Raw genomic sequence first — 24,747 nt, 5'->3', positions numbered from 1 at the left:
GTGAAGCTTGGCTATTCAGGCCGAAAAGTTCAATCTTGGTTTCATCACACCAGAGAATCTTGTTTAGGTAACATTTTGGCAAACTCCAAGCAGGCTGTCATACACCTTTTACTGAGGAATGGCTTCCTTCTTGCCACTCTACCATGAAGCGCTGATTGGTGGAGTGCTACAGAGATGGTTGTCCTTCTGGAAAGTTCTCCCAGAGCTCTGTCAGAGTGACCATTGGGTTCTCTGTCACCTACCTGACCAAGGCCCTTCTCCCCCGATTGCTTAGTTTGGCCTGGTGGCCAGCTCTAGTAAGAGTCTTGGTGGTTCCAAACTTCTTCCATTTAAGAATGATGGAGGCCACTGTGTTCTCGGGGACCTTCAATGCTGCAGAACTTTTTTGCTACCTTTCCCCAGATCTGTGCCTCGACACAATCCTGTCTCAGAGCTCTACGGGCAATTCCATCGATGTCAAGGCTTGGTTTTTGCTCTGACAACTGTGGGACCTTATATAGACAGTTGTGTGCCTTTCCAAACCATGTCCAATCAATTTAATTTACCACAGGTGGACTCCAATCAAGTTGTAGAAACATCTCAAGGATGATCAATGGAAACATGATGCACCTGAGCTCAATTTCGAGTCTCATGGCAAAGTGTCTGAATAGTTATGTAAATAAGGTATCTCTGTTTTAAAATGTCAAAACACCTGTTTTTGCTTTGTCATTATGGGGTATTTTGTATAGATTGCTGAGGATGTTTTATTTATTTAATCAATTTTAGAATAAGGCTGTAACGTAAAGAAATGTGGGGTCTGAATACTTTCCCGAAGGCACTGTACATAATTTATTTTACCTTTATTTAACTAGGCAGGTCTGTTAAGAACAAATTCTTATTTTAAATGACGGCCTAGGAACAGTGGGTTAATAACTGCCTTGTTCAGGGGCAGAATATATATTCGTCGCCAAACCCACTGGCTTCAGGTTATCTATAAGTCTTTGCTCGATAAAGCGCCGCCTTATCTCAGCTCACTGGTCACCATAGCAACACCCACCCGTAGCACGTGCTCCAGCAGGTATATTTCACTGGTCATCCCCAAAGCCAACACCTCCTTTGGACGCCTTTCCTTCCAGTTCTCTGCTGCCAATGATTGGAACGAAAAGCAAAAATCACTGAAGCTGGAGTCTTACATCCCCCTCTCAAACGTTAAGCATCAGCTGTCAGAGCAGCTTACTGATCACTGTACCTGTACACAGCCAATCTGTAAATAGCACACCCAACTACCTCATCCCCATATTGTTGTTTATCCTCTTGCTCTTTTGGACCCCAGTATCTCTACTTGCACATCATCATCAGCACATCTATCACTCCAGTGTTAATGCTAAATTGTAATTATTTTGCCTCCATGGCCTATTTATTGCCTTACCTCCCTACTCTTCTACATTTGCACACACAGTACATAGATATCTCTATTGTGTTATTGATTGTACGTTTGTTTATGTGTAACTCTGTGTTGTTGTTTTTGTCACACATCTGCTTTATCTTGGCCAGGTCACAGTTGTAAATGAGAACATGTTCTCAACTGGCCTACCTGGTTAAATAAAGGTGAAATAAAATAAAAATGTATTTAAAATGGATTGTGTAGCTCAATAAAGTTACTTTAAGATGATTTGGGCATGAGGCATAAAAAAGTATTCGATACACAATAGCTGCAAGGCAGTAAGGATATCTATGAAGGCCAGTTGAGCCTCCTGGGAGAGCTCTTCCTGGGCCAGCACCTTCTTCAGCAGAGGCTGTTTGAGGGGCTCCCTGGTACAACACCACAGACGCTCCTTCCCCCGGCCCTTAGTGATCATCACCCTGCTCAGAGTGCTCTTAGGAGGGGGTCTAGAGGGGGGAGGAGAAGAGTGAGTGTGTAAGAGATAGTGAGTGAGTGTGAGTGTGCATGTGAGTGTGCATGTGCATGTGAGTGTGGCTACCTGAAGTAGTCGTAGGAGAACTCCTCTAGGGTGTAAGGCTTGACCTTGTCCTCACTCTCAGCCAGGGCCGCCTGGGACAGGTTGATTGACTCTCTTTTCTGGTCTGGAGTCATAGTTACCAGAGCCTAGCAAAGAGAGAGAGGGGGGAGAGAGATGCAGAGGGAAGGGAGCAAGAGAGAGAGGGGGGAGAGAGATGGAGAAAAAAGGGACGAGAGATGGAGACGAGTGGGAGCAGAAGAAAGAGAAAGAGAGAGGTGGAGAGGGAAGGGAGCAGAGAGGAAAAGAGAGAGAAAGAAAAACTTCAGTAAAAGAGAAACTACAGAATAAGAGCTGTAAAGGCAGTATGGAGCGTGGCAATTCCTGAGGTCATAATCACGGTATAAATTCCCCAAGTTTCCATAGATTTCCAAAATGACCCATGAGTACAGTTTCTAAAAGTTCCTGGAAATTTGGAAAACAACAGAGAATTTTGCAACCCTAGTCATGAGGTCACTCACCACGATGTCATACTGTGGCCGGGTGACTGTGGGAAGGACGTAGACGCAGTCGGCCGGAAAGTCCCCCCGCTGCTTGGTCCTGTCGTTGACCCCGTGAGCCCACCCCGAGGTCATGACCTGCTCGCCGCAGTGCTCGTCCAATAGGATCAGGTCGCCCTTGGAGAAACTGAGGAAGGTGGCGTCCTCGCCACCCGCTAAGGGAACACAACATTCAATTCAATGGAAATTCCATTCAAATAACTGTATTGTCCCCTGTGAGGAAACGTCATGTGTGGTGGTGCTGAAAAACATGCCTCTGTACAAGAAAACACCAACAAAACCACAGTCATTTACCATACTTTCCCTTGTTTGCTTTGAAAATCATGACCTGTTCTTAAAAAGTGTTTCCAATGTTGATCAATGTGCATTGCCCCTGGGTAATAAACCTAATAAGCAAATAACGTACAGGGGCTAGTAGGTTACTTACCGGGGTTGGGGCAGTCCAGCAGCGCCACCACAAACTTTGACCTCTTCCTGAGGCCTTCCAAAAAGGTCACAATAAGCTCACAGATGTCCTCTGCATTGTTTGAGGTGAACGTGTACTCGTCTCCTTTGATGGTGGCCAGCGAGAAGCTCTGGCCCTGGAGCTTACCCCCTCTGTCAAGGGAAATTATTCATACAATATCAAAACAATGATACAGATTATAATATTGTTGTACTTATATTTTATATGGGTCTAAACATGTGAAAATACTTTTTTTTTCATCTTTCCATATTTTAGTTTGTTGTATAAAATCACAATCTTTGTATATTACAACTGAAAAAAATACATATTTTTTATCATTACACTCATTACTGCGAGCATGCGCTGACCAACTAGCAAGTGTCTTCACTGACATTTTCCACCTCTCCCTGTCCGAGTCTGTAATAACAACATGTTTTAAGCAGACCACCATAGTGCCTGTGCACAAGAACACTAAGGTAACCTGCCTAAATGACTACTGACCCGTAGCACTCACATCTGTAGCCATGAAGCGCTTTGAAAGGCTGGTCATGGCTCACATCAACACCATCATCGCAGAAACCCTAGACCCACTCCAATTTGCATACCGTCCCATCAGATCCACAGATGATGCAGTCTCTATTGCACTCCACACTGCACTTTCCCTGGACAAAAGGAACACCTATGTGAGAATGCTATTCATTGACTACAGCTCAGCATCCAACACCATAGTACCCTCAAAGCTCATCAATAAGCTGGGACAAAACACCTCAGGGTCAAGGACCCTGGGACAAAACACCTCCCTCTGCAACTGGATCCTGGACTTCCTGACGGGCAGGGTAGGTAACAACACATCCGCCACGCTGATCCTCAACACAGGGTCCCTCAGGGGTGCGTGCTCAGCCCCCTCCTGTACTCCCTGTTCACTCATGACTGCACGTCCAGGCACGACTCCAACACCATCATTAAATTTGCCAATGACACAACAGTGGTAGGCCTGATCACCGACAACAACGAGACAGCTTATAGCGAGGAGGTCAGAGACCTGGCCGTGTGGTGCCAAGACAACAACCTCTCCCTCAACATGATCAAGACAAAGGAGATTATTGTGGACTACAGAAAAAAGAGGACCGAGCACACCCCCATTCTCATCGACGGGGCTGCAGTGGAGCAGGTTGAGAGCTTCAAGTTCCTTGGTGTCCACATCACCAACAATCTAACATGGTCCAAGCACACCATGACAGTCGTGAAGCGGGCACGACAAAACCTATTCCCCCTCAGGAGACTAAAAATATTTGGCATGGGTCCTCAGATCCTCAAAAGGTTCTACAGCTGCACCATCGAGAGCATCCTGACTGGTTACATCACTGCCTGGTATGGCAACTGCTCAGCCTTCGACCGCAAGGCACCTCAGAGGGTAGTGCGAACGGCCCAGTACATCACTGGGGCCAAGCTTCCTGCCATCCAGGACTTCTATACCAGGCGGTGTCAGAATAAAGCCCTAAAAATGGTCAAAGACTCCAGCCACCCTAGTCATAGACTGTTCTCTCTGCTACCACACGTCAAGCGGTACCGGAGCACCAAGTCTAGGTCCAAGAAGCTTCTAAACTACTTCTACCCCCAAGCCATAAGACTCCTGAACATCTAGTCAAATGGCTACCCAGACTATTTGCATTACCCCCCCTCCCAACCAACTGAATGAAAACATATCTAATTATCATTGACGAATATTGACTAAAGTCTATTGAGAGACAGGAATAGTAGCAGCATTACCTGCTACTGGACACAGCAGTGATCTCTGGGAAAGAGAGTTCCAAAAGGACCTGCTCCTGCTCATCCACAAAGTAGACCCCGGTCCAGTTCACTGCCACAATGACGTCATTCTTAGGCAGGCTGGGTCCTGAGGGGTTCAACGTTTACTTAGAGGTCATTTCAACCTACGTTTAGTCATGATATCATGAATACGATACAGGTCTTTCTCAGAAATATCATTAGTGTTACATCCCTTGTATTAAATTGGCCAAAACTCCCATAAATATCAACAGTAGACTTACCTGAAAATTTGAAGGCCTCGTAGAAGCGTGAGAAGAGTAAAGGCCACTTGAAACGAGCAAAGTCAACCACGTCCTCTTTCACCTTCTGAGGGTCCAACCTCTTCTGGGTGTAAACTCCCTGAGGCAGAGGAGGGGTTAGAGAGACTGTTTGAAAACTGGGTGTGTGAACGTATGTACTGTTCATAGGACAATATAGTCAAGTTGTAGTGGTAAAAACAAAGGTGGGTAAACACTGAACGCTGATTGAGGTGATGGCGACGATTAACAAATGCTAATTCAGAAAACAATCATTAGGCGTAGTAGACGCTTAAACGCTATTCACTAAAGCATAAGCAGTGGAAAAAGTGCTTACATGTGTTTACCCACTACATCCCTGATTATAGTGACAAATAGTTTAAAGGACAAATCCAGTTGTAAGAGCACGAGAAACAGATTTGGGGTCATAAAGTGAAGGGCGCTGAGACTGATCCTTGGGGGACACCTACCTTTTTGTGGGAAGAGACAACTAGCTGGGCCCACTTGTCAGTGGTCTTGGCGGAGCTGATTTCACGGTCAGGAATGTAGGAGGGGATGAGGTTGAGGAGGCGCTCTTGGAGGATATCTGAGCCATATTCTACGTAGTACTGCTGAGACGCCAGTTCCGCCAGATCCTCGTCCTGAGCAAGAGAGAGGGAGATTGAGAGAGCGAGAGTGGATAGATGGAGTGAGAGATAAGGCTTTAACATTTTCATATTTTACAAAATAACATCAGGCATGAATGATACAGTTCATGTAAGGAAATTATTGAAATAAATTCATTAGGCCCTAATCTGTGGATTTCACATGACTGGAAATACAGAAATTGATATGTTGGTCACAGATACCCTAAAAAGGAAAAGTAGGGGCGTGGATCAGAAAACCAGTCAGAATCTGATGTGACCACCATTTGCCTCATGCAGCACGACACATGTCCTTCACAGAGTTGATCAGGCTGTTGATTGTGGCCTGTGGAATGTTGTCCCGCTGTGCGAAGTTGCTGGATATTGGCAGGAACTGGAACACGCTGTCCTACACATCCCAAACATGCTCAATGGGTGACATGTCTGGTGAGTATGCAGGCCATGGAAGAACTGGGACATTTTTAGCTTCCCGGAGTTGTGTACAGATCCTTGCGACGTGGGGCTGTGCTTTATCATGCTGAAATATGAGGTGACGGCGGAGGATGAATGGCACGACAATGGGCATCAGGATCTTGTGCAATCAAATTGCCATCAATGACATGCAATTGTGTTTGTTGTCTGTAGCTTATGCCTGCCCATACCATAACCCCACCGCCACCATGGGGCACTCTATTCACAACGTTGACATCAGCAAACCACTAACCCACATGACGTTATATACGGTCCGCCATCTGCCCGATACAGTTGAAACCGGAATTCATCAGTGAAGAGCACACTTCTACTGCGTGCCAGTGGCCATCGAAGGTGAGCATTTGCCCACTGAAGTCGGTTACGACGCCGAACTGCAGTCAGGTCAAGACCCTGGTGAGGACGACGAGCACGCAGATGAGCTTAGCTGAGACGGTTTCTGACAGTTGTGCAGAAATGATTTGGTTGTGCAAGCCCACAGTTTCATCAGCTGTTCAGATGGCTGGTCTCAGACGATCCCGCAGGTGAAGAAGCCAGATGTCGAGGTCCTGGGCTGGCGTGGTTATACATGGACTGCGGTTGTGAGACCAGTTGGACGTACTGCCAAATTCTCTAAAATGTTGTTGGAGGTGGCTTATGGCTGAGAAATGAATATACAATTATCTGGCAACAGCTCTGTTGAACATTCCTGCAGTCAGCATGCCAATTGCACACTCCCTCAAAACTTGAGACATCTGTGACATTGTGTTGTGTTACAAAACTGCACATTTTAGTATGGCCTTTTATTGTCCCCAGCACAAGGTGCACCTGTGTAATGTTCATGCCGTTTAATCAGCTTCTTGATATGCCACACCTCAGGTGGATGGATTATCTTGACAAAAGAGAATTGCTCACTAACAAATTTGTTCACAAAATTAAGGGAAATAAGCTTTTTGTGCGTATAGAACATTTCTGGGATCTTTTATTTCAGCTCATGAAACATGGGACCAACACTTTAGACGTTGCGTTTACATTTTTGTTCAATGTACATCAGCATGAACTAAATACCACATAAAAACGCCATCTCACATCATTCATAAACCTATAAGAGAGAGAGGAAGAGTGGAAAAGACACAATCAAAGAGCAATTACCCAAATTTGCTCTCTCACCTCTAACCTCCCTCCTCATACATGCCTTCATCCCTCTGCCCTCATTCCCCACTCACCCTCTCACAGCGGTACTCGCCGAACTTGACTCCCCGGACAGTCTGCTGGTAGATGAGGTTGGTGGCCACACTGTCGTCGCCAGGATTGTGCCAGGGCGTGAAGATCTCCTTCCTGAAGAAAAGGCGCCAGGGAGCGTTCCTCTCCTGGGCACCCTGCTCCTTGGCATACTGCTCGCACTGCGACACGGCATCCATCACATGGTCGCTGCCGCTGCCCAATGAGGATACCTGGGGGAGAGGGGGAAGAACGGACATTCAACATTGTTAATAAACGTGGGCTCGATAGCTTCTCAAACAAGTTTGTGAGACCGTATGCTTGAGTGAGTTATTGAGCAAGCAAGAGTGAGTGTGTCCCTGCATGCATACGTGTGTGTGCACATCTACACATGTCTCTCGAGTCAGATGAAGCGAGTGAGGTCCAGTCCAGTACCTTGTCAAACAGGGCGATGAAGAGGGAGAAACCGAAGCGGTCTTGGAGGCTGATCTTGTCGGCCAGGGAATTACACAGCTCGCTGGCTGTGGTGGCTGAGTCAGTCAGCAGGGTCTTAGTGGTGCCATCCATGAAGGTCACTGGCAACATGATGGGTATCTTCGACTTAGTGGCCTGGGGGGGTGATTATATTTTAAATAAAAAACAACTCCAGGCTACGCTTGAATGTCTAAAACCAGATACCAGAAAATATGAGCACCCTTGCACTTTTCTTAAATAATTCAATTTTTTAAAATTTAATTTGATTTCAACTGATATTGATTTGATGTTTTATTGCATTTAACCTTTTTTTAACTAGGCAAGTCAGTTTAGAACAAATTGTTATTTACAATGATGGCCTACACCGGCCAAACCCAGACGACGCTGAGCCAATTACGCGCCGCACTATGGGACTCCCAATCACGGCCGGTTGTGATACAGCCTGGATTTCGAACCAGGGTGTCTGTAGTGACACCTCTAGCACTGAGATGCAGTGCCTTAAAACGCTGCGTCACTTTTCAACATTGCAGAACCAATTATATATTTGTTAACTTAAGTTTACAATTTTCATGTAGAAAACAAAGACAAACGGCATAGACAAATTGATTTGCACCCCAGAGCTAGTACTTAGTTGCACTTCATTTGGCCAATATAACTGCCAACAAATGCTTCTTGTAGCCATCAATAAGCTTGCTGCACGTTACTACTGACAATTTGTCCCACTCTTCAGCAGCAAACCGAATGATAATAACACCCTCCCTACAATCAAAGACGAGGGAGGTTTGAGAATGCTGTGAGATTGATTTGCTGCCTCTGGTACTGGGGGCCTTGAACACGTGCAAGGCATCATGAAATCAGAAGATTATCAGGTGTCGAATGTTCAAGCCAGCGTCCAAAAACTGGGTCTCCATTGAAGGTTGTGTGTCTTCCAGCAGCACATCAAAAAAGCACCCAGGGATGGTTCAAGAAGCGATGCTGAACCGTTCTGGAATGGCCAGCGTAAAGTCCAGATCTGAATCATATCTAAAACCTATGGAGAGATCTGAACACAGCAGTTGGTGGAGGGCAGCCCTCAAACATTGAAGAATTAGAGCAGTTTGCTGCTGAAAAGTCGGTGTTAATCAGCAGCAAACTTGGCCAAAGGCTGTGCAACCAAGTCCTAGCTCTGGGGTGCAAATAATTTTATCCATGCCATTTGTCTTTATTTTCTAAATTAAAATGGTATACTTAGGTAACAAAACATTTATTGGTTCTGCAATGCAGAAAATCCCATAACAAGGTGTGGTGACCAAAAGTTGAATTTAAATTTCAACACATTATTGAAGAAATAGGAAATAATTTAAGTGCAAGGGTGGCAATATATTTGCAGTGATGTAAAGTACTTAAGTAAAAATACTTGAACATACTACTTAAGTATTTTTTTGGGTGTATCTGTACTTTACTATTTATATTTTTGACAACTTTTACTTTGCTACATTCCTAAAGAAAATAATGTACTTTCTACTCCATACATTTTCCCTGACACCCAAAAGTACTCATTACATTTTGAATGCTTAGCAGGACAGGAAAATGGTCTAATTCAAGCACTTAAAGAGAAAATCCCTGGCCATCCTTACTGCATCTTATCTGGCGGACTCACTAAACACAAATGCTTTGTTTGTAAATGATGTCTGAGTGTTGGAGTGTGCTCCTGGCTATCCGTACATTTTATAAACAAGAACATCGTGCCGTCTGGTCTGCTTAATATAAGGTATTTGAAATGATTTATACTTCTACTTTGGATACTTATGTATATTTTAGCAATAACATTTACTTTTGAAAACCAAATACTTTTTTACTCAAGTAGAATTTTACTGGGTGCGTGCGTTCACTTTTACTTGAGTAATTTTCTATTAAGGTATCTTTACTTTTAGTATGACAATTGGACACTGATCTCAATTTAGCATTTTCCACCTAATAATACGGTTTAGAACTTCCCCCATGATTCACTGATCCTAGATCTGTGCGTACCTGCAGCTCGAGCCAAGATGGTGGCTGGGTCCTGGTGCAGTTCACAAAGGTCCTCCTCAACCTCTCCTCGCAGTATGGAGCGTAGCCCGGCGGACCACTGATCATGAACGTACGCAAAAACTGAGGGAGGGAGAAGGGGGGGTGTCAGGGGTTAAAGACCAATGAGACATCCTGGGGCACATTCAGTGGATCCACTTTCAATTCATCAGGACTAGACCAAGACAAATGAGAGGTGTATGTGTGTGTGTTCGCACACATATATGCATACATGTGTATATACGCTGTGTGTGTGTTATCAAAAATACGAGGGTCTTACTTTGACAAACTTCTCGGAGGGAGCGAAGCAGCCAGCGCAGAGAGAGAGCAGGATCCAGCCACGTGCATGGCTACTCTTAGATGGGTTCTGGGTCAGCTGCTTACAGATCTGACAGTAGATCTCATCCCTGGTAATAGACACAACAGCCAGCCAATAACAGTGATGGTTAGGGGTCCCCATATTCAAACTAGCATACCACTTATAATACACGTCCAATATATTACTTAATAATTTCTCTGTGACAGGTGCAAACTATTACATTTACGTAATTTAGCAGATGCTCTTATCCAGAGTGACTTACAATTAGTGCATACATCTTAAAATACTGTAGCTAGGTGAGACAATAACATATGACAATTGTAGTACATTTTCCCTCAACAAAGTATTTATCAGCAAAGTCTGTGATACTAGCAAAAAACAGTGGTAAGTATTTAAGATAGTGTACTCTTTAAAGAGGTAGTGTTTCAGACATTTTCGGAAGATGGGCAGGGACTCCGCTGTCCTGACGCTGTCCTGACCATTGGGGTACCAGAACAGAGAAGAGCTTTGACTGGGCTGAGTGGGAGCTGCCTTCCTGTAGGTGTGGGATGGCCAAGCTACCAGAGTTGGCAGAACGGAGTGTTCGGTTTGGGGTGTAGGGTTTGAGCATAGCCTGAAGGTAGGGAGGGGCAGTTCTCTTGTTGGTCCGTAGGCAAGCACCAGGGTCTTGAAGATGATGCGAGCTTTGACTCAAAGCCAGTGGAGTGTGGGGAGGAGCCAGGTGACATGGGTTGAACAGGTGGGATGCGGCGTTCTGGATAAGTTGCAGCGGTTTTATGGCACAAGCGGGGAGCCAACAGAGAGTTGCATTAGTCTAGATGGGAGATGACAAGTGCATGGATTAGGACCTGGCCGCTTCCTGTGTGAGGAAAGGTTGTACTTTACGGACGTTGTAGAGCATGAACCTGCAGGAGCGAGTATCTGCTTTGATGTTTGCAGAGAACGACAGGGTGTTGTCCAGGGTCACGACAAGGGGCACCGTGGAGTTGTCAACTGTGATGGAGAGATCTCAGAGCGGGCAGGCCTTCCCCGGGAAGAAGAGCAGCTCCATTTTGTCGAGGTTGCGCTTAAGGTGGTGGGCCAACATCCAAGCACTATGGTGGAAGCTCAGATCATCAATGAAGGAGGGGAGGCGTGGAAAGAACAGATTAAGAATGTAGAGAAAAAGTTTTTCTGAGTAATTGGTAGAATAAGTCAAAGGGTCGTAGGTCACCTGAGGACGGGCCTTAGGATGCCGTTGCCGATGATGAAGTGCAGCTTCTCCAGGTTGGAGGTGGGCCGGTCCTCCAACATGCTGTTTCCCTGTAGGCTGTAATCACCGTCCATCAAACGCCGGGTCACCTATAGGGGAGAAGAGGAGGCGGTGCCAACAGGGAACAGTCATGCCATTGGCGATTACTTCCATTCGGTCAGTTGGATATTGGTATTGGTAAAGGCTGAGTTGACAACGGGGGGGTTCGGATTACAGGGGTACCCACAGATGCTGAACACCCCCATAACAAATCAGAGTACCCATATAATCTGTCAAATATTAACATGGGCATATCCATAAGCACCAACAAGAATGTTGGTCCAACGCACTATTTTTGGGATTGTGTGGCTCAGTTGGTAAGAGCATGGTGCTGCTAACCGGCATATACTATCATTATTATGTTTTTTACTATTATTATTAAGAAAGCTATAATGAGACACAAACCTCCTCAGTGATCTTGGACTTTCTCTTCAGTGTGAGAGAGACCAGCTTGTGTCTCACACTGTTCTTCTTTTGCCCACCACCACCTTCAATTGAGCTGTTCTGTCAGAGGGAGAGAAAGGGGCGTAGTTGAGCTTTATGTTGTCTGTAAGTCTGTCTGTGTCCTGGATGACATACACAAAAAAATCCACCCATTCTACCAACGTCCTCCTTCTCATCTCCTCAATGCTCATTAAGAAATACTAGCGGCCATGACTGAAGGCAAACAAGAGTTGTCTTGGGGGTGGGGTTTGATGTGGGTCTTTGCCATTCAATTACAACAACCAAGTGCAGTAGAGTACAGCGAGGTAAGCTATGCTAGCTTTGCTATGGATAGAACAAAGATTTGAAGTTGAGGACTTCTCCCCTCCTGACTGACACACCATCTCAATTTAGTTCTATGTGTAGGCTAAAGCCTGACCTTGTGTTTAGCCAAACTGACTGCAGCTAGCTAGCATAGCTTGTTGATAGCTGCAGCTGGCTATCATATCTAGCTGATATTTCTCTGCCAAATCAGTTATGGCAAGATAGCAAGAGCCTGGAATGTGTTTCATAAGTAACTCATTCTACAGCATCTTGCTACGAAAGTAGCTTGCAACTTAGTGTATATTTACATTATGTGATGAAACGTTGAAACTAAGTGGCCAGTTTATTGGGTACACTGATCTACATTGAACAAAAATATAAGCGCAACATGTAAAGTGTTGATCCAATGTTTCATGAGCTGAAATAAAAGATCCCAGAAATGTTCCATACGCACAAAAAGCTTATTTCTCTCAAATGTTGTGCATAAATTTGCTTACATCCCTATTAGTGAGCATTTCTCCTTTGCCAAGATAATCCATCCACCTGACAGATGTGGCATATCAAGAAGCTGATTAAACAGCATGATCATTACACAGGAGTATTTCTGTCTGATTGGCGGGGCCTGGCTCCCCAGTGGGTGGGCCTAGCTGCCAAGTGGGTTGGCCTTTGCTCTCCCAGGCCCACCCATGGCTGCACCCTGCCCAGTCATGTGAAACCCATAGACTAAGGCCTAATTAATTCATTTCAATTGACTGATTTCCTTATATGAACTCTAATTGTTGCATGTTGCGTTTATATTTTTGTTCAGTATAGTACCGGGTTGGACCCCCTTTGCCTCCAGAACAGCCTGAATTTTTTGTGAGCATGGACTCTACAAGGTGACAGATGCCAACAGTAAAGCATCCTGAGACCATTCATGTGTGGGGTTGCTTCTCAGCCAAGGGAGTTGGCTCACTCACAATTTTGCCTAAGAACACAGCCATGAATAAAGAATGGTACCAACACATCCTCCGAGAGCAACTTCTTCCAACCATCGAGGAACAGTTTGGTGACGAACAATGCCTTTTCCAGCATGATGGAGCACCTTGCCATAAGGCAAAAGTGATAACTAAGTGGCTCGGGGAACAAAACATTGATATTTTGGGTCCATGTCCAGGAAACTCCCCAGACCTTAATCCCATTGAGAACTTGTGGTCAATCCTCAAGAGGTGGGTGGACAAACAAAAACCCACAAACTCCAATCATTGATTATGCAAGAATGAGCTGCCATCAGTCAGGATGTGGCCCAGAAGTTAATTGACAACATGCCAGGGCGGATTGCAGAGGTCTTGAAAAAGAAGGGTCAACACTGCAAATATGGACTCTTTGCATCAACTTCATGTAATTGTTAATAAAAGCCTTTGACACTTATGAAATGCTTGTAATTATACTTCAGTATTCCATAGTAACATCTGACAAAAATATCTAAAGACAAAGAAGCAGCAAACTTAGTGAAAATTAATATTTGTGTCATTCTCAAAACGTTGGCCACGACTGTATATGCTCCATTCTGTGTATTGTATTCGTGTTACTATTTTATTATTATTTTTAAACTGCATTGGGAAGGGCTTGTAAACAAGCATTTCACGGTAAAGTCTACACCAGTTGTATTTGGTGCATGTTACAAATACAATTTTGCTTGATTTGAAAGCCCATTTTCATTAGAGTAGTTATTTCCCAAGCAAGGACAAGTACTAACCACACGTCTTGTCTGAGAAAGACGTTCCAGTGTGCGAGTTCATTTTGCATCACCTGGTGCCCCAGGTGCTCATTTGAAACCATTCCATTGGTCCTCCTAAGGAGAGGTCTCCGCCCGCCTGAGGCACCGGGCCATGCAAAGCGAACTCGTCCAGTCTTTTCCCAGTTGTTGACTTAATTGCAGTCCGAACCAAATCCTCAAGTCATGACGCAGTCACTTACCAAACTCCATTTTGGATGAGACTGACTTTATGACCAAAATGATCCTTTTTACACTTTGTACTCAAATTTGACACAAAAATAAATGTTTGTCTCCATCCCACATAACCAAGTTTTCCTTTTGAAAACGGACTATCAAGGGCAGTTGACCTTTAACCGCTCCCTTAGGCCAGTGTTTCTCAATCCCGCTCCTGGGGACCAATTTTTTTATTTTTGCCCTAGCACTAACACATTCCAATAATGATTCCAATAATCAAAGGCTTGATAAGTTGATTAGTTGAATTAGATGTCTGCGTGCTAGAGCAAAAACAAAAATGTACACCCCTTTGGATCCCCAGGACCAGGATTGAAAAACACTGCCTTAAGCCTTATTTATACCTTGGGCAAGTACACAAAACAAGAATGCAATTAGCGACGCTACTACAATATGTTACTTGAATAATTGCATTCTTATGTTGTGTATTTGTGTTAGTTATAAATTAGGCTTTAAACCCTTGCTATTATGTTCTCCCTCCAAAGGACATCCCTTCCTGTCCCATTTTACATTGAATAGCTCACAATCAATGTTCCCTCTAAGCTGTGTGCATGTAGCCCCTAGACTGCTCCACCGCTCCCGGGACAGCCGGGCAGAAATATCAGTCCACAGAGTGAAGCACCAGATTGAACTTCACTCAACTTGACTGGTCAATCTCTAAGGAATTCCTAGTCAATCGCCAAACATTTCTGTAAAAAAATAAAATAATTAAGCCTTGTGTTAATTTTTTTTTATTTGTCTCTGGCTGTTGAATGTGGATGCACCAGATTTAGCTGCGCTGCACGCCGGGTAGGCTAACTGTTTGAACCATTTCATGTGTCTGAAGGTACTCTGCCTTCCCGGCGGGCCCAGAGAGCAAATCTAGTGCACTGTCTACTGCTGGCCAATCAGATGGCTCAAATTACCGTGTCTGCAGTTAGGTAGCAGGCATAAAAGAAAGCTACAGAAAAGTTGATACTGTGAGATTTCAAAACGTTTAAAACCATAGAGACTGTCAACGAATACAGCAAAGAGCTTCTGTTTTTATGAGGGAGTTTAATGTTTAAGTTCTCACTGTCAACACTTTGTATTCAACACTTTAATAAGACATAAAATCAGTGTTCTTCCTATTTCCACTCAGTGCTACAAAAAGCACTGCAGCAGTAATGAATAAGTAGGAAAGCATTGTTGTTATTATTAGCAGCTTAAGTCTTTTTTAATATCAAGGAATATTTCACTTTCTCGGTTCATACTGTAGGAGTAACAACATGAATTTGTGCATGAGGCAAATAATGCGGTGCGACTCGGGTTTCACCATCAGCTGGACAGCGGTCCCTTTTTGGTCAGTCAGTGGAGGAAAGGGGGAGCGAAGGGATGTTAAGAGACTGACCATCAGATGCAGGCACCATCAATCCAGTAAAATATAAATAAAAATCAAATTATTTAAATGTACGCTCACTCAGCTGTGCATCACAAGCAGTGGCAATTTTAGCATGTAAATCTTGGTGCGGCCAAAAACATAATTGTGGGATGCATGCCAGCAAAGCCACTACACAACACAACACTAAACAATACATTCATGGCACTATAACGGTGACAAACGGTGCCCACAAACTGTTAGGGCCTACATAAAGCTATCCCAACAGCAGGGTCCAAACTGCAGTCCCAACACCTTACCAGCGGAGCCTTGTCTGGCAGAGAAACAGTTCATCCAGCCTCATTTACTGCCTTTAAAAAAACAAAAACATATCTGACATGGCTGACTTGCTTAAACAAATGTGGTTTCTACTGACAATTGAGATGTACAAACTATGGCATAAGGGGACAAGAGGCAATCCGTAATTTCGATTAAGACATTAATGAGCGAGCTAGGACGGACGTAGTCAATATAACTATTTGTTCAGCACTTTTGAAATGTACAGCGACATTCTTCCTGTACACCAAGTCAGAACCGTAGGATAAATAAAGGGGGCATATAAGCAGAAAATGAAAGATCTACATTTCTCAAAAACAGGTTATAGGCTACATGTGCACCACCAAGTCAGAACAGTAGGCTAAATTAAGAGGGGAAAATAGACCAAATTATTAGGGTGAGGCACATAGGCTACTAACAGCTTACTACACAACATACACTTAGTATTACTTCTTAGCTATGGTAAATATATCTCCCTGGCATATTACATAATTTATGCAGCAGCATACAAGACATTGTTGGACTCACCTTGTTGGGCTGTGTTCACAGCACTCACTTGAAAGGAGAGCCGCACACTCCAGGAGCTCAGATGAAAAAATGTCATATCCAACGTTTTGACAGCCAAGCTGTCTTCATCAGGTTACAATCACAGACACTGCGGGATAACTCGTTTATATAGTGTCAAATGACACACAGGTGTCTGTAATCATGGCCAAGTGTGGATTAATATCATTGGTTAATCTCAAATATAAAAATGGCATACAAAGAACAGCATACAAAAAAACTAATGGATAGCATTAGATCATCGATTCATTTTAGATTACACAAGCTTACAAACAATTACAATGGCAAAGTCACAATAATCACAAGAATGGCTTCAGATCAAAGTCTACGTTGAGACCGAAGGGAGCAAGGGTCTTTAAGTTAAAGATCCAGGCAGCCTCTCGTTTTAACAATAAATTATCAAGGTCACCCCTCTCCTAGGGAGAGTGACATGTTCGATGCCAATATAACCTAGAGACGAAATCGAGTGGTTTGCTTCCAAACTGGGTAAGTCAAGTTTTTGCACCTAATGGTACTACGGTGCTCTGAGATACGTACTTTTAATTCGGGCTTTGTTTTACCCACATCATTTTTACCACAAGGACAAGTTATAAGATAAATAACTGCCTTAGTGGAGCACGTAATAACACCTTTGATTGGGATCGATTTCCCTGTTTGTGGGTGTTTGAAGGATCTACATATATAAGTGGCATTGCATTGAGCACAGCCATTACACTTGTAATTTCCATACAGTAGAGGCGCAAATAGACGTTGTTGAGGAATATCTTGGGGTGGTAAATCAGAGTGTACCAATTAGTACCACTTTCTTTGCGTCTCAGCCATATTTCTGTCGAAATCTGATTATTTTTTGCAAATTCTTTTGATTCGACAGAATTGGCTGTAGGGCAAACTATTTGTCAAGGGAAGTGGGTGACAACTGTCAGCCCTCAACAAACTGTTACGATCAATATACCGTTTCCAAATAATGATGTTAGGCAAGAAAACATTTTTGAGAGGATTGAAAGTAGACTGTTTCTCCATGTAACCCACATACAAGTTAGCATAGTTAGGAGCCATGGGGGATCCCCTAGCAGTACCCTTTGTCTGAATAAAGAAATAATTTAGAAACATGAAATAGTTATGTGTGAGTACTATTTCAGCCAATGTTATAATGCAGGCACTGGAAGGTAGTTCATGAGGGTCACGTTGCAGAAGAAAATGTTCCATAGCTTCAATACCGCCCTCTTGTGGAATATTTGTGTATAACGGATCAACATCAAAAGTAACTAACAAAGTATTCTCTGGGAGAGGATCAAGAGATTCAATGATAGAGATCATACTGCTGGTGTCCTTTACAAAGGAGGGGAGCTGTTCTGCTAGTGGACTAATAAAAAAGTCAACAAAAGTAGATAGAGGGGCCGTTACTGCATCAATGCCCGCTACAATAGGGCGCCCTGGAGGTTTTGTAACATTCTTGTGTAATTTCGGTATAGAAAGTGGCAATTTTAGGGTGTTAATCTTGGTGTTCTCTGGCAAATGCCAAACGTCCTGCACGGTGTTGGGCTGTAAGCACAACCCCCACCTGTAGACGTCGGGCCCTCATACCACCCTCATGGAGTCTGTTTCTGACCGTTTGAGCAGACACATGCACATTTGTGGCCTGCTGGAGGTCATTTTGCAGGGCTCTGGCAGTGCTCCTCCTTGCACAAAGGCGGAGGTAGCGGTCCTGCTGCTGGGTTGTTGCCCTCCTACGGCCTCCTCCACGTCTCCTGATGTACTGGCCTGTCTCCTGGTAGCGCCTCCATGCTCTGGACACTATGCTGACAGACACAGCAAACCTTCTTGCCACAGCTCGCATTGATGTGCCATCCTGGATGAGCTGCACTACCTGAGCCACTTGTGTGGGTTGTAGACTCCGTCTCATGCTCCCACTAGAGTGAAAGCACCGCCAGCATTCAAAAGTGACCAAAACATCAGCCAGGAAGCATAGGAACTGAGAAGTGGTCTGTGGTCACCACCTGCAGAACCACTCCTTTATTGGGGGTGTCTTGCTAATTGCCTATAATTTCTACCTTTTGTCTATTCCATTTGCACAACAGCATGTGAAAGTTATTGTCAATCAGTGTTGCTTCCTAAGTGGACAGTTTGATTTCACAGAAGTGTGATTGACTTGGAGTTACATTGTGTTGTTTAAGTGTTCCCTTTATTTTTTTGAGCAGTGTATATTTTTAAATCCTGAACAACAATTCATTGGCAGGGCAATTCAAGCAAAGCCAATATGCAGTGATAATGATTTGGGCCTATAGCCTACTTTACAAACATCATTGCTACAGTACTGTTTTTAATTGGTTAATGCTGCATTTGGCTTATGTTTTTTAAGTCATGTTAAAAAAAAAAATCTGAGTGGTAGATCTCGACTTGCATTTTGACTCAAAGTGATTTTGACTCAGAAAACGTTTGTGACCACTGTTCTAAAGTTTTCCCTGTTAATTTCCCTTTACTGTGGCAATTGTGATCGAATCAACGCAATATTAACCACTTTCAATGCAACATACAGAAACAAAACAAACTACTGTAGGCAAGAGATTTGTTGTAGGCAGAAAGCATCGGAGTAGGATTCTATTGCATTGGCATGCACTACTCAGCACGTACTCTATACAGACCAGTGCGGCATAAACAATCAGAGCTGCAGTAGGTCTATATGCACATTTTGTACATATACTTTGCTAGTTAGTGAGTTATTAGCCCAGTTGTAGATAATTTGTAGTCAGCAATAGGGGAGTGATTGCTTCCTACAAGAGCACAAAACGTGTACATTTCTAGACATCTTTGAAAAGCAAGTCAGGTAAACATCTTTTTTTTCTCTTAAAGGTGGCAGTGTTGTATTTTGAGACAGGCTTGAATAATCTAAGTAGCCAATAGGCAGAGAGTAGCATAATTTGTCTGATTCTCTGTAATAATGGTATGGGAATATTAATGCATTTTATTTTGCAAAGTGGTTTCTTGTATCAAATAACCCAACAGCGGAGCGGGTCGAGAGTTTAAAGTTCCTTGGTGTCCACATCACCAACAAACTATCATGGTGCTAACACACCAACACAGTCGTGAAGAGGGCACGACAACACCGTTTCCCCCTCAGCAGACTGAAAAGATTTGGCATGGGTCCCCATATCCTCAAAAAGTTCGACAACTGCACCATTGAGAGCATCCTGACCTGTTGCATCACCGCCTGGTATGGCAACTGCTCGGCATCCAACCGTAAGGCGCTACAGAGGGTTGTGCGTATGGCCCAGTACATCACTTGGGCCAAGCTTCCTGTCATCCAGGACCTACATACTAGGCGGTTTCAGAGGAGAGCTCAAAACATTTTAAAAGATCGCAGTCACCCAAGTCATATACTGTTCACTCTGCTACCGCACAGCAAGCGGTACCGGAGTGCCAAGTCTAGGTCCAAAAGGCTTCTTAACAGCTTCTACCACCAAGCCATAAGACTGCTGAACAATTCATCAAATGGCCACCCGGACTATTTACATTGACGACCCCCCCCCCCATGTATAATCACTCTACCCCTACCTACATGTACAAATTATCTCGACTAACCTGTACCCCCGCACATTGACTCGGTACCGGTACCCCCCACATATAGCCTCGTTATTGTTATTTTATTGTGTTACTTTTTGTGTTATTTGTGTTATCTTATTTTTTACTTTAGTTTATTTAAGAAATATTTTCTCAACTCTATTTCTTGAACTGCATTGTTGGTTAAGGGCTTGTAAGTAAGCATTTCATGGTAAGGTCTACACCTGTATTCGGCGCATGTGACAAATAACATTTGATTTGAACAACATTTTCAGTTACCTCCTTGTCTGAAGGACAAGTGGATAAACAGGTTCATGTCAAGCCCTGTGTTCAATACAGGCCTCATGGAGTGTAGGCCTATATTGAAAATCACACGTTGGATGCTACTGAAGGCTGAATGATAGAACAGCTATTTCCATGTTAAAATTTAATGGGCTGCATTTTCTCCATAGTTTCTGATGGAAGGCCACCCTGGTAGGCCTGCAGTATGATCAAATAGCCACAGTAGTCTACTTGGCCACTGTTAAAATTGTAACTTAAAGTGGGTACAACCTTAGTGTTCACAGTAAACGCGCGCTGGAAGTTGCACAGAATTTTCACAACATTCAAATTTGGGCAAAAAAAATAAATAATCACAAACACCTTTTTGCACACCTCCCCCGACTCCTCAACCCCACATTCGCTCACATCCTCCCTTTCATCCCTTCTCTTCCCACCCTACTCCAACCCACTCTCTCTCTTCTTCTCACTCATTTATCTTTCCTTTACCCCCTCCCCCACTCTTCCCACCCACATTCTATCCCGTCTCAACTATGTTTAGGAGAGGGGAAGCTGATCCTGAATCTGTACCTAGGGGAGGCTTCACTTCGGAGCTCACCCTCACCTCGGCCTCCACAGTCTGGAGCTCCTGCAGCTCTCTCTTGTAGGTCCTCTTGCTCAGCGTCTCGTAGATCTTGGTCATGACGGGGATATTCTCTGAGCCGTCACTGATGGCGATGTGGTACTTCGGTTCAGGCAGGTCCCCCATGAACCTCAGCACCGTGATCCACACCGCCAGCGCTGCCTGGGGGATGGGGGGATTGGGATTGGTTTTCAAGAGATTGTTTGGCCAAATTGCTAAATTATAGTGCATTCGGAAAGTATTTAGACCCCTTCCCTTTTTACACATTTTGTTACGTTACAGCCTTTTTCTAAAATGGATTATATTAATGTTTTTGCTCATCACTCTACACACAATACCCCATAATAACAAAGTGAAAACAGTTTCTGACATTTTTGATAAATTGTGTTATTTTTTTAAACACAAATATTTTTATTTTATTTACATAAGTATTCAGACCCTTTGCTATGAAACTAGCATTTTAGTTCAGGTGCATCCTGTTTCCAATGATCATCCTTGAGATGTTTCTACAAATTGATTGGAGTCCACCTGTGGTAAATTCAATTGATTGGACGTGATATGGAAAGGCACACATCTGTCTGTACAAGTTCCCACAGTTGACAGTGCATGTCAGAGAAAAAAACAAGCCACGAGGTCGAAGGAATTGTCCGTAGAGCTCAGAGACAGGATTGTGTCTAGGCACAGATCTTGGGAAGGGTACCAAAACATTTCTGCAGCATCGAAGGTCCCCAAGAACACAGTGGCCTCCATCATTCTTAAATGGAAGAAGTTTGGCCACTCGGCCAAACTGAGCAATTGTAGGAGAAGGACCTTGGTCAGGGAGGTGACCAAGAACCCGATGGTCACTCTGACAGAGCTCCAGAGTTCATCTGTGGAGATGGGAGAACCTTCCAGAAGGACAACCATTTTTGCAGCACTCCACCAATCAGGCCTTCATGATAGGGTGGTCAGAAGGAAGCCAATCCTCAGTAAAAGGCACATGACAGCCCGCTTGGAGTTTGCCAAAAGGTACCTAAAGACTCTCTGGTCTGATGAAACCAAGATTGAACTCTGGCCTGAATGCCAAGAGTCACATCCGGAGGAAGCCTGGCACCATCCCTACAGTGAAGCGATGGTGGTGGCAGCATCATGCTGTGGGGATGTTTTTCAGCGGCAGGGACTGGGAGACTAGTCAGGATCGAGGGAAAGATGAACGGAGCAAAGTACAGAGAGATCCTTGATGAAAACCTGCTCCAGAGCGCTCAGGACCACAGACTGGAGGGAAGGATTACTTCCAACAAAACAACGACCCTAAGCACACAGCCAAGACAATGCAGGAGTGGCTTTTGGACAAGTCTCTTATTGTCCTTGAGTGGCCCAGCCAGAGCTCGGACTTGAACCTTATCGAACATCTGTGGAGAGACCTGGAAATAGATGTGCAGCTACGCTCCCCATCCAACCTGACAGAAAGGATCTGTTGAAAAGAATGGGAGAAATTCTCCAAATGCAGGTGTGTCAAGCTTGCAGCGTTATACCCAAGAAGACTTGAGGCTGTAATCGCTGCCAAAGGTGCTTTAACAAAGTACTGAGTAAAGGGTCTGGATACTTATGTAAATGTGATGTGATTTTTTATTTTTGTATACATTTGCAAAAAAATCTAAAAACCTGTTTATATATATATATATATATATATGATTTTTAAGTAATTCATTTGCTTAATAAAATGCAAATTAATTACTTAAAAATCATACAATGTGATTTTCTGGATTTTTGTCTCTGTCTCTCACAGTTGAAGTGTACCTATGATAAAAATTACAGACCTCTACATGCTTTGTAAGTAGGAAAACCTGCAAAATCGGCAGTGTATCAAATACTTGTTCTCCCCACTGTATATACAAACACACATATATATATATGTATGTATGTATGTATGTATGTATGTATGTATGTATGTATGTATGTATGTATGTATGTATATATATATATATATATATATATATATATACACACACACATATATATTATATACATACACACACACCACACATACATAAAAAGATAAGCACAAATTAAATAACTAAAATATAGTCATTGCATAAGTACAGTATTTTGCTCCCTGAGTCAATACATGCTAGTAACACCTTTGGCATCGATTACAGCTGTGAGTCTTCTTGGGTAAGTCTATAAGAGCTTTGCACATCTGCATTGTGCAATATTTGCCCATTATTATTTTCACAATTCTTCAAGCTCTGTCAAGATGTTGGTGATCATGGATAGATAGCAATTTTCAAGTCTTGCCATAGATTTTCAAGCAGATTTAAGTCACAACTGTAAATTGGCCACTCAGGAACATTCACCGTCTTCTTGGTAAGCAACTCCAGTGTAAGTTTGGCCTTGTGTTGGAGGTTATTGTCCTGCTGAAAGGTGAATTCCTCTCCCAGTCTCTGGTGTAAAGCCAACAGAAGCAGGTTTTCCTTTAGGATTTTGGCTGTGCTTAGCTCCATCCCGTTTCTTTTCATCCTGACTATCCAGTATCTGCTGATGTCAAGCATACCCATACCATGATGCAGACACCACCATGCTCGAAAATAAGGAAGCAGTTAGTTAGTGCCTTGTTGCATACAAATTGCATGTTTTCAAATATTTGTATTCTGTATATTTGTTTTTTTGTTTTCACTCCATCATTTAGGTCATTATTGTGGAGACACTACAATGGTGTTGATCCATCCTCAGTTATCCCATTACAGCCATTGACCTCTGTAGCCATTTGGGCTGAATACTTACGCAACGACTATATTTTAGTTATATATATTTTTTATTTAACTTAATTTATTTTCTTCCATTTTGACAGAGTATTTTGTGTTGATTGTTGACAATAAAATTACAATTAAATCCATTATAATCCCTCTTTGTATCACAATAAAATGTTTTACAAAGAAATCCAAGAGGTCTGAATAATTTTGTAAGGCACTGTATTGGTTTCCTGACCCAGTAAGCAGTATTTGGACAGACAGCCATCTTTGGTTTGGTTTAACTGGCTGCAGTCACCAAATGTTAATTTTAGTATGTTTGTTCCCCCTCCTCCACACACAAAAGTTCCGTTAGGTATTAGCATGTTCTTAATTTCGTGCCCAAATTATCTGAAATTGATTGTGTGTGTGGGGGGGTAGCCTGAGTGGGGTTAAAGTAATATTCAGTTAGACACTCATGACTCAGGGCTCATGTGCAAAGCTGTAGGACCACAATGGCGAACACGCACACGATTGGTAAAAGGTCAAAAGTCAGAGGTCAACTCACCAGCTGGTCACCCTCATCCTCATGGAAGAGCAGAGGCTGCTTGAGCGGGCGCCGCACGTATGTGTGTGTGGTGGTGCCCTGGAAGTACATGGTGGCGAACTTGGAGAACTTGTACTCCGACAGGTCCTCTTCCTCGTCGTCAGGCAGAGGGAGAGCTTCGTCTAAGTCCTCCTCCTCCCCCTCGGCCCGCAGAGCCACTTCCAGGTCCTACAACACATCCATGTAAACAGACACAGAGACACAGAGGCATGCACAGAGGGAGGGAAGTAGGCACGCATAGAGGCACATGTGCGCACACACACATAGGCACACCAGTGGCATAGCGCAGTTTTGCACTGATACCATTTTCTCCCCCAGAATATTGACATGGTCTGAGAAAGGGCGGAGGCTGCGGGTGTGTGTGCTACGCCAGTGAGGCACACATGTAGGCAGGGATACAGGCAGGTGCATCCACCCACCCACGCACAGACAGACATATACATCAAGGCACACAGACACACACATCCTACATCTAAACCCATACCCCTTACATCTATACCCCTACCCCTTGCACATACACCACTGTACCTACACAGACAGTATCTACTAC

At 43.7% G+C, this 24,747-nt stretch overlaps 1 protein-coding gene across 5 annotated transcripts in view; it reads right to left on the bottom strand.

Moving 5' to 3' along the window:
- LOC139548374 (unconventional myosin-VIIa-like) overlaps positions 1–24,747 on the bottom strand; it is an 80,003-nt gene that overhangs the window by 16,991 nt on the left and 38,265 nt on the right. For all 5 annotated transcript variants that reach the window (XR_011669710.1, XR_011669712.1, XR_011669709.1 and 2 more), the window contains exons 24-38: positions 24,159–24,365; positions 20,865–21,044; positions 11,856–11,954; positions 11,373–11,500; positions 10,121–10,247; positions 9,805–9,924; positions 7,756–7,929; positions 7,326–7,553; positions 5,479–5,649; positions 4,994–5,111; positions 4,713–4,839; positions 2,925–3,094; positions 2,459–2,652; positions 1,962–2,086; positions 1,712–1,869 (exon numbers count right to left, since the gene is read on the bottom strand). Coding sequence is in view for 2 of the 5 variants with exons in the window: in XM_071358142.1 (XP_071214243.1) it covers positions 1,712–1,869; positions 1,962–2,086; positions 2,459–2,652; positions 2,925–3,094; positions 4,713–4,839; positions 4,994–5,111; positions 5,479–5,649; positions 7,326–7,553; positions 7,756–7,929; positions 9,805–9,924; positions 10,121–10,247; positions 11,373–11,500; positions 11,856–11,954; positions 20,865–21,044; positions 24,159–24,365 (2,326 nt within the window). In the remaining 3 variants the exon portion in view is untranslated. The remainder of the gene's footprint in view (positions 1–1,711; positions 1,870–1,961; positions 2,087–2,458; positions 2,653–2,924; positions 3,095–4,712; positions 4,840–4,993; positions 5,112–5,478; positions 5,650–7,325; positions 7,554–7,755; positions 7,930–9,804; positions 9,925–10,120; positions 10,248–11,372; positions 11,501–11,855; positions 11,955–20,864; positions 21,045–24,158; positions 24,366–24,747) is intronic.

Source organism: Salvelinus alpinus, chromosome 1 (assembly GCF_045679555.1).
Source record: "Salvelinus alpinus chromosome 1, SLU_Salpinus.1, whole genome shotgun sequence".
NCBI lineage: Eukaryota > Metazoa > Chordata > Actinopteri > Salmoniformes > Salmonidae > Salvelinus > Salvelinus alpinus.
This window is presented reverse-complemented; position numbering and strand designations above follow the sequence as displayed.